The 10,980-nt window shown below is 34.1% G+C and overlaps 1 protein-coding gene across 1 annotated transcript; it reads left to right on the top strand.

Moving 5' to 3' along the window:
• Nucleotides 1-4,314: 4,314 nt before the first annotated feature.
• Nucleotides 4,315-7,890, top strand: LOC118744243 (lysosomal-associated transmembrane protein 4A; the record flags this gene model as incomplete). The annotated part of the gene is given in 3 exon segments (XM_036477128.1): nucleotides 4,315-4,501; nucleotides 4,581-4,719; nucleotides 4,791-7,890. Coding segments are annotated over 3 exon segments (1,092 nt in total), but the record flags the coding sequence as incomplete, so codon positions are not given.
• Nucleotides 7,891-10,980: the final 3,090 nt, after the last annotated feature.

The following is a 10,980-nucleotide window of genomic DNA, read 5'->3' as shown; positions in this document are numbered from 1 at the left end:
TTTTTTAATTTTATTAAATAAATGTATGGGGCTGGCTGGCCATGGTGGAGTATATTTAAATTGAATGGATTGTTGTTTCGGCATCTATTTTTTTTTCTGATAGACCGTCCCACAGCAGACAAAAGCAATTCTCCGAGGGTCTTTCTGCAATGAAAAAATTTTTCATAAAAACCTTGAAGCACCCCACAGATTTGGCCATTAATTAACAAAAATATGATAGGGATTTTAGAGTGTTTTCAAATTCTGCAGCAGAGAAAAACTTCCCAAACTCATTTTATTCAAATATTTTTCAAACCCTTGATAACATTTTGGCGTATTCAAATCAAAACCTGGCTTCATATGAAAAAAAAATACAAAATACAAATAAAAAATATGTATGTAATTCGGTCTTTTGGGAAAAGATGTATTTTTAATTTTCGTTGCTTCCTGCATCAAAATGTAAGTTTTCATAAAATTTGGACTTATCCACTTTTGAGCCAGCGATATATCAACTCAAAAAAGAAAAATAAAGCAAAATGAATTTCAGACATAAACTCATATGCAAACATACGAGATATATTGCTTCAAAAGATAAATATTTAACACAAAATATGCAAGCAAACATCTTTGGCTCATTTATGAATAGCAGTTCCTCATATACAACAAAGATAGAAGCGTGACACATGCACCTCAGCGGTGTACCTGGTGTAGTCGGTTCGAAAAAGTAAAACTGCTTCAGAGATGCATGAGCACGCTTGGCAACTGAATGGTAATGAGCTGAGCTACGGGTATGCAAATTCAAGATCGGGTTTATTGCTGCTACTGGTAATTAAATATGAATCTTTTATTGTAATGCAGCTAATCCCTAGTGGAATCTTTGCGTGCATTAATCGTCTTATCAGGAACTCAAAATGGATGTCCAAACATACCACCTAGACTGACTGACGGGCTGTAAAATGCAAGAAAAATAAATTGCGCAAAAAGAGTGCAGGAAGGAATAGCTCAATAGAAAATTAAACAAACTTGTTAAAAGAATGAGGTGTTAAGGCAAACATTGGGAGCGATAAAAAAGTGAATCAAATAGGAAAATATGCATGTAGGGTTGTCACAAAACTCCGCATAGCTAAGTGAAATCGTTAAGTATTTGTCATCAAATTCTTCTAACGGTGGGGCAATGCTGATGATTTAGGACGCCGCCTTTTTTGAATCGAGGACGTTAATTTTCATGCTGCTTCAACAGCAGCCACATTTCACGCATATCACATTTTTGCAGGCAAGCAATAAAGAAGCTAGCTACGAATATGTAGGTTGCATTAGGTTCCAGTACTAAAAGTACCCTATACTTGAAAAGCAAACCTACGTGTTGTACAGCATGGCGAAGAATAACTGTTATGCATTTGTTTTTTAATGGAAAACATATTTAATTCTTAATTTTCCACAGATTTTACTTTAATTTTATTAAGCAGTTTTAAAACTTAAATCCTTATTTCCATTTGTCAGCAGGGCTAACTTTGGGAGAAACGTACACGCAAGTCTTTTTAGGTGTATTTTTTCTTAGACTTTGTATAAAAAAAGACAAAAGAAAGGGTTGGTCGAATGAATGGCCGTCCTAGTCACCAGTTCCGAGTCTATTCGTTTTCTGAGTATGAGGCTTTATGTTCGACAGGAGGGGGGAGTGTAAAGAAGTGTAATGATATAGAATAAATTAACCGACGAAGACTTGCTGCCGCTTGTGTAAAAACTAACCAATAAAATTCAAGTAAACGCTGTGGAAAATTTACGATAAATTACTCTTTTCGCAAAATCTACAAAGGATCCTTTTATTAAAAAAAAAAAAAATTGATAACAGTAATTCGTCGCCACCCTGTATAAACGACACAAAATAACGTCTACAAAAAATTTACAAAATGAGATCAACAGGGTTATGTAAAGACAAGTGATTCTGAGATGGAACAGTTTAACACTAAGTCGAGCGAATTTGTATTTTCACTGGAGCCTAAGCAGACAGGTTTACAGACAGGTCACTGCCTACTTGCGGAAATGTTGTCTGTTATAAGCCTACTTAGGGTTCAGTCTTCATTTGGTACCTCTACAGACCATGGCGCACAGCCAGCCAGTTTAACTTATCCTAAACCTAAACAAGACAGAAACCCTGCAACCACCATAAACAATGGAACGCAGGAGGATGTATACACAGAACAACAACTACTGGGTGAACTAACCAAAACCAAATGTAGCAAGGTATCTCGGGAAACGACGAGGTATTCGGTGCGCTCCAATCTAGTAAATCGTGGACATCATTCAAAAAGCAGCCCGAATCAAGGGAATAGAGCTCAATTAGTTAGTACGTGAATCGGTTAATTACCAGAGGGAATAAGTAAGCATTTTTCCGATACGGAAATTTTGGTGCAGTTCGATTCATTTTAGGGAAATCCATCAAATATCATAAAACTTGGTGTTTGCTGACTTATTCCCTTTAGTTGTTAACCCATTCACTTATACTTTCACACTACGTCCGCGATCACCGAAGAATCTTGCAAAATCAGGCCATTGAACGGCGCGTTACGCTTCAACAGCAACACGCGCTTTTCTTGTGAGACGCTTTTAGTATTTCAGTATACGAGTATGTATTTGGAAGTACATACATATTATTTACGTTTGTCTCGACAGCTTTCCGGCTTTTAAAAGAAGCTACGTCAGCGTATATACTTTTGCTTGCCCTTCTGATACAATGCGCTAATTGCTATATAAAGCATACAACTCAAAAAATATAAAATACAACAAATAAAATAACAAATCATATAAAATAAGCAAATAAATGCCTTGCCTGTAAACGTGATTTCAATTCAGCTGACTCTGCCGTAATATCTAACAACAATTCGGGTAAACATTGGCGCGCTGCGTCCGTTAATTATTTTTCAACATTCATTGAAGTTTACACTAATTTGTAATTCAAGCTCTGAGATTCAGATGCCTGCTTTTTTTCATACGTCTTGACGTTTTTTATTGTCTTCTTTTTGTCATGCAACATATGTATGTATGTACATACATAAGTAATTGTATTGAATTTAACCATGCCGGACATGTCTTTATGACGCCCACGATAAATGGAAATTTTGCTTTAAATAAACTTCAATGTTATTTTTAGCTGGTGGTACGCCTCTTCGTGCATATGTATGTAGGTAATTGTATATGCGTATTTGTTACTCTAACCAATTTTCGCTTTTGAAATCGTGGTTTGCTTATTTCGATCGACTTCATAACAGAACGTTAGCACATTTTCCTATTTATTTCCTTCCCCGATATTATACAGTGGCGGGCAAAAGTGGATGAATGGTGTTTCGTTTTTTAATATTTACAATGTTTTTCAAGCTAAAATGTTTTGTTATTTTTTTATAAAAATATGTTTCATACTTTAACAAAAATCATATAAATCACGCTTTCAAACTATATGCAGAATTTAGAAAAATTTCACAAATTTTTATCTAAATTTTGAGCTTTGTAACCAGAATAAAATATTTGATATGCAATCAACAGGCTTATAAAATTTTAGTAAAATAAGTGTAAATTTTGAGCGGCAAAAAACTGGCATTAATTTTTAAATTTTTTGTTATTGACGGCGTTCTGCACCGTTTTTTCTAATAAATTTGAATTTTTTGTGGAAGACTATGCGCAAGACCATTTGCGAAAAAAATAGAAGGCAACGCCAGTTTTCCTAAATTTCGCTGTTCATATGAAAAAGACCGCAAAAGCCGTCAGCAAAAAAAATAAAAAATTATTAAAAACCAATGCAATTTTTTAGCCGCTCTAAACTTTAATCTATTTTACTAAAATTTTATAAGCCTGTTAACTGCATACTCAAAAATTTTATAAAAATTCTGGTTGAAAAGCTTGAAATTTAGATAAAAATTTGTAAAATTTTTCTAAATTCGTAACAAGGTGGCGAATATTGGGTTTTCACGGTTTTAAATTATATTTAGAAATGTGTTGTCCAAGATTAAATAAAAACTGCAAGAATAGAGAGATTTTTAACAAACCTCTTGTCATTAATGTACTAGTATTCTTAAATCATTTAGCATATCTTCTATAATAAAGTAGGGAGTTATTGAAAGCACTTAAAAGTTTAAAGTTTTTTGCTTATCTAAAATATATCAAAGAATAAAACATTTAAAAAAATTAATGGGTTCCTTATAAAAAGTAAAAAGTGTAGACTTTTTTGGGAGAATCTGAGAGTTTGGAAAACATGATTTTTCGCGTTTTTAAATTATAGTTAAATTATAGTTAGATTATGTTTTCTATAAAATTTCTAAACTGCTAATTCAACTGTCTTTTCAGTTTTTGAATATTTTGGCACTCAGTCTACTCGCTGTAATATGGCGCAATCCGCATATGATGGAAGAGCTCGAGAGCGGCTACGACTATACAGTCGATTTAAGCGCGCCCGCCTTGCCCACACCGCTTAGCAAGGTGGATCCACCATACCCATATCGCGATCATTCGCTTAACTATCGCAAACAATATCGTAAGTAAAAATAAAACTTTTAAATCTATTATTTCCCCTGCTAAACCCTATGTTCTATTTCTCCTTATATATATTGCAGAAAATTTTGATATGGGCGGCTTAGTTTGCACCTGTATGATCGCTATTACACTCATGATGATCTACGGCACACTCAAGGGTAAACCCTCACATTTGTTACCATTTTTCTGTTTGCAGCTGTTTGATTTTGCCATCACTACGTAAGTTTAAAATTAACATAAATCATATAAAATCTTTTTTTTAAAGCTTTCTTTCTAATTCTCTAACACAGTCTCACTGCTGCTGGCTACATTTGTTACCTACAAGCTATACACCGCCTAATCGCCGAATCACACCGCCTCCCTTGGCGCGAGAAATTACTCGAGATGTCACAGGAAGAGCTGATGGTTATCGTTTTGGTTGTTTTCATTTGCATTGTCTTCTTGAAGGCCTATGCCATCGGCGTTGTTTGGCGTTGTTACAAGTATCTTACGCTGCGTCAGCAAAATCTACGCACCCTTCTACCTTGTGTGATGCCTGAATTGGGTGGCGCTGGACTGGTGGGCGAAGAGCGCGCCTACACAACACTCTTGCCAAATTATGACGAAGCTATTGCACAGTATATGAAGCAAGCACCACCACCATCCTATCAGGTGGCTATGTCCAACTATCAGCGTGTCGATGCCGAGGTAGATGCGGCCAATAATGTGGTTGCTGCTGGCGCTGCAGTGGTCACCGCTGACGATACCATGGACAACAACAATGATACACCGAACAATAATAACACAGTACATGTGAATGCAAATACACCGCCAATGAGACGGAATGAAGCAAGCGTCGGCGCTGAGAGTGTTGAAACCGTTGCTACGGCCCCCACTGAGTCGGATAATATCGCTGCCCCTGCGGCTGCAGCAGATACAGTACGTGCTACTGGCGAGTTGACGCCACCGCCCCCTTACATTAATGGCGCTATCAGGGTGACCGTTGGAAATGGAGAGCCGCGCTTGGGACAACCACAGTCGCCACAAGCAGACAATAGAAATGAGAGTCAGGCTTAAGCGCAGTGAGTGATTATTGCGGCAATACGTGTTATGCCTGAGGAGTTTTATGAGGATGTGAAGAGTGGTTTTGTATATGAAAAGACAGCGATTTTCGTAACAAGTTAAGAATGTTCAAATAACAACATGATTGTATATCCACAGTTTGTGAAGAGTACGGCTAAATAATGGCTTTCGTGAGAGTAATTTTTTTGTTTTTCGTAAGGACGTTTGGCTTAAATTTTGACTTGAATTGTAAATGTTTCTTTTTGTGACGCTCAAGTTATGGAAGCAGAGACTCCGTTCCGAAATTGTTGGAAATTTTTTTGTAAACAAAATATTTATACGCACACCACAAGAAAAAAAAACGTGGAAAATAGTTTAAAGTGTTTTTTTTAATAAATGATGCTCGCTATTTAAGTTTTTCTGATTAGAAATTTTCTAACTTTGACACCGTAGTTTCTTAAGAACGCAAAAAATGGGCATTTTTGGAGCGCTTAAAACCTTTAATTATTGTTGAGTCTCGGTTTTATGCTACATACTACGTAAATTTTCAAGAAAAATATTTTTTGCTTTAGGTATTGAGTGGAGAGATTGGTATATAATTTTTTGGCAGCACATTTTTTTAGCTATCTTTGGTTGTTGACATTTTCGATGCTTTTTTTTACTAAACAAAATTTAGGAAAGACACGAGTGATTGGAAATAAATATACATACATATAAATAATAGAATAGCAACTAAAGTAAAAAGGTTTTAAGCAAAACTAAAGAGAAAATTATTTATCAGAAAAAGTCTCCAATGCAAAAATTGCTATAAAACTAACAAAAATTGTTAAAATTTTCAAACACAACTGCGAAACTACATTATCAAGTGCTAAAAAAAGATGCAAAGCAAAAAAAAAATACAATGATAAACAATAAAAATTAACAACTTTTCGCTCTAAATGTATGTATTCTAATATCACACACACAGAAAAAAAGGAAACAAAAAAATTTTACTATTTTGAATGAATGCTAAAGCGTGTTAAAAGTGGAAGTGAAAGTAATACCCCAGAAATTTAGTGATTTTACAAACGATTTCAAATAGAGTATGAAAACTGAATGAAATTTTAAGAATTGTATACAGCAAAAACTACTTAAACGATAAATAAATACCAAAAGCTAAGCGTTAACAAAAAGAAAAAAAACACTTGCATACATACATTATACAAAAATATAAGCGTATATGGCTAAAAACTTGATAAACACACACACAAACCCGACTACTTACACACATATATGCATATTCAACTAAATGTGTTGTTAAGGGTATATGTCGCAAATAACGACGTTTTTATTGTGTAAAGAAATGATGTCCAAAATATACTTATACTAAAAAAAAGTAGTGAAACCATTATCTACAATATAAAAAATTACAACTAAAACATATTTTAGTTTTGAATTTCTGCACTGTCGCACAATTTAAGTTTCAACGTTTAGATGTAATGTAAACATTAAATTGTTATTTTTATAAATTACATCAAATTCAAAGGCATTAGAGTATTTTCATATTATTTACTTATTTAGTATACCTAACGTTTCGGGTTTTAAATATTTACATACAAAGTCTCATATCCACGCAAACCTCGTAAAATTGTTTAATTTTGTACGGAAACCCGGTTTATTTACGAGGTTTACACAGTTACGAGGCATTTATATCTTGACTTTTTTAATTTTTGTTTTATCAAACTGTTTTGTTATTTTTAATTTCAAAGTTGTATATCACATATTTTTTAATTTAAAATTTTCCCTCTTAACAACTTCTCACGCGCCACAACAACTTATCACCACCGTTTGTGAAAAAATATTTTGTTCTTATTTTCGAAATAGCATAACATGTTTTTTAATATTTTAATTTTTTTATAGCTTGTTTTTTCTTTTTTTAATTTAAATTTTTTCCTCTTACAATTTTTTATGCGCCTCAACAACTTACCATGTTACAATTTAATTCAATATTCTTTTGATTTATGTATTTCATCAAAAACATTTTTAGCCGCTAGTTTTTAGTATTTCAAAATTTACTATACCCTTTTTGTAATATCGTATAAGAAGACTTTCGTATAATTATAATTAAAATATTTATCAAAACTATTATGCAATTAAATAATGGTTATTATCATATATTATATTATACGCATAATATAATGAAATACAATACATATGTACTACACATTAAATATAGAAAAACTTACAAAAAAAGTATTCGAATAACGGTAGTTTATGATACGAAGATTTGTCATGAGAGCGCGCACTTGCATTGCGGTGCAATCAGTGTGCTTTAACTTGTGGATAAATAAAGACAAAAAACAGACAACATTTGGTTTGAGTTTGCTTACTATATTTACAAATTTTTTGCTCGAAATAAGTTTATTGGGGCATAGAACTCTAAAAAAAGTGTAGATATTATTAAATCAATAGAATTTACATAATTTCTGTCATTTTGGAGTAACTTGAACAACTCTACAAAAAGTATAGAGCTTTTGAAAAGCGACAAAAGTCTCCACCGAATTTATTCATTAATCGGAACCTTAACTCTCCACTCACGAAATCATACGATTTTTTTAAGGCAACGATCATTTAAATACGTCAATGTGAGTGTTTTCAGAAACTCCGCTTTTGGAGACGTAAATTATATTACAAATCCACAGAAGAGCTGCTAAATGAAAGACAAAAACGCTTTTTACCATTTTTTTTTAATTATGGAAGGTGTGTTAAATCTCTCCACACCAATTTTCATCTGTAAAATGAATTAATTAAACAAGTTTTAGGTCCGTTTGCACCATGTCTGTGGAGAGTGGAGAGTTTCTAAAAACACTCAAAATATGTATTTGGCGTTTTTAAACAGTTAACCTGCGTTAAAATCGCATGACCTCATGAGTGGAGAGTTAAGGTTCCGATTAATGAAAAAATTCGGTGGAGACTTTGTCGGTTTAGGTTGGGAAAAAAATCGACAGCTGTCTTCCCCTTTGTCAAGTTATACCAGTTTCTGCATTCCTAGTGCAGGCAGATCCTTCTAAACACCGTCTTTCGAATGTGTTTCCAAACGTTGTTGCTATCGCTCCCTGCAAGCTTCTCGTCCTTGTCCGAAATCATCCTTGTTTCTTTGCCATATACACAAAATAGGGGGAATCTATTTTTCAATTTCTGACCCCAAGTATCAGTTCTTGACAAGATTGCTCTTGGTGTTTAATATGTTGGCTCCTAAGTAAACAAGGAAGATGTGTGTTTCAGTACCAAGCGACTCTGTGTGTTGCTAAGACGTAGATAACTAGTTCCTTTTTTCCAACAAATTTCTATTTTCCTCTAAGCTGGAAAGTCTACCTTGACAACCCGTCTGCGTGCAGCTTGTTAAATAAAATTTTGAAAGAGTCAGCCTTACGCTTCCTAACTTTATCTGGGCACAAGATTATCAATATTATTTCTCAATTACTTACACCCATATTTCTTCTTAGCTGCTTCAAATCAAACCGATACCCACGGTAACCATATTTTCGAAGTGTAAATAAAAGACAAACTTTCAAACATATATATTTTTTGTTATTTTATTAAATTCAATAAACATATACACGTTAGCTCTGATCCCATACTTTTCGTGTAAAATCCTGTAAAAATGTCGAAACAGCAAAATTTCTCTCTGAAGTGAGAGTACAAAGTGAGTAACAACCAAAAAGGACGGGAACAAAAAAGCATTTTCCTGTAAAAACGTCAACCAGTGATGGCTTGACACTTTTCATGATTTTACACACTCCAAATAGCTCTCTCATTTACTGGATTTTTGAGGAATTTGGAGTACGGGATCATTTATCCTGTAACTTCCAGCAAGTTTGTGTTAAAACCTGTAAGTTCATGGAGTACTGGATCAGAGCTATTAAGCCGTATTACTATATATGAAAGAAAACAGTTAAGTCTGTCAGTTATATTTTAACATTTATATTGCGAAACAAATTTTGGGTGTAGATTTTTTTAAGAACCCCCAAACCCCCTACCTGCGTTCCCCCTGGTTTTGATGGTAGTCGGAAACTAGGTTCCATCTAAGCCCCTGTGGAATGATAGTGCGCCCTTCCGAATAGATTTTTCGCTTAAAAAAAGGATGTTTACTTCTGCGAAACTCGCTCAACTATTCGACATTTTTTATCAACTTATACGGGTGACAAACGGGCTCACTTATCTGCATAAACAGCCTTTATTTATTTTCCTCTTTCAAATGCCTATGAGCAGCCGAACAAATGCACGGAATTTTTGGGAATTAACTCGGATCTGGGGAATTTTCGATGACAACTCTGCAGGGTGGGAGAAATGGTCAGTTTGGCGGCATTTTAGTGAAGTTTTAAATTTTCGAATTCCGAAAAATTTCATTTTTTTCGACAACTAACAAAAAAACGGATTTGATGTTTTTTTTTTTGCTTACAATATTTGGCTAGCAGTGAGCGTTCAAACTTAGCATATGTTTCAGCAAGTGCATTAATTATTTTCGCGCTTTTTGCAGTTTGTTTGCAGACAAAATTTTATTTTTCGAACTTTTTGTTTGGATTAGTGGTTTAATTGAAATAATTAGATATGTGTTAAATAAAAAAAATATGTTTGTGGCCGGTGCTTATACTGTTTAGTCATGGTGTAACCCAATCTTCTGTGGAATAAAAGTTTGGTTCGACAGGATTCTCCCCAGTATTTTTGATTTTAGTATGCACTATTGTCTATATAAAGTTGAAGATCTAGGTGCAAGTTTTGGCAAGTTTTTGATTTTTTGCGTTTTTTAGGTACGATGTCAGAGTCAAAACGCACTCTTTTTTTAGTTTGACACAGTAAACCAGTACCAACAAAAAAGTTTTTGGTTGTCGAAAATCATGTATTTTCTAATATTATTGATCTCTCAAAACATACAAATACAAAAATATACAAAAAATATTATACCTGAAATTTGTTATTTTTTTTCGAAGTTATTAACAAGGCGCCCACTGTGCACTGGTAAAAACGGCCAGTTGTTGTCTTTCGTACAAGTAAGCAAACAAAGTAAGCAAGTATGGCGTCCGCGGTTGCCGAGTCGTGAAAGTTGCTTATTACAAGTCTGGAGGTGCCAGGTTCGATCCTCGGTTGGAGCGATTGCCAAACAATTTTTGAAAGCAGCGTTAAAAATTATAGAACTAATAAATAAATGAATAAAAAAGAAAAATAATACGAAAATTCTACTGGCCGTGGGACTCGAACCAACGACCTTGCTAAGATAGCCAGCGAAGATAGAAAATCGAATGTAACTCATAATAAGGGTCAGAATCGTTACTGTCATATTCTTCATGGGTAATTCTACTGGCACGTCCTAAATGGCAGCAAAAGCTCTATATACCGTTAACTTTCCTTTGGATACCTTATAAACACACTGTCATATCAGCACCACCGAATCTGCTGACG

Source organism: Rhagoletis pomonella, unplaced genomic scaffold (assembly GCF_013731165.1).
Source record: "Rhagoletis pomonella isolate Grant_MI unplaced genomic scaffold, Rhpom_1.0 Rhpom_scaffold_00008, whole genome shotgun sequence".
In the NCBI taxonomy this organism is placed as follows: Eukaryota; Metazoa; Arthropoda; class Insecta; order Diptera; family Tephritidae; genus Rhagoletis; species Rhagoletis pomonella.
This window is presented reverse-complemented; position numbering and strand designations above follow the sequence as displayed.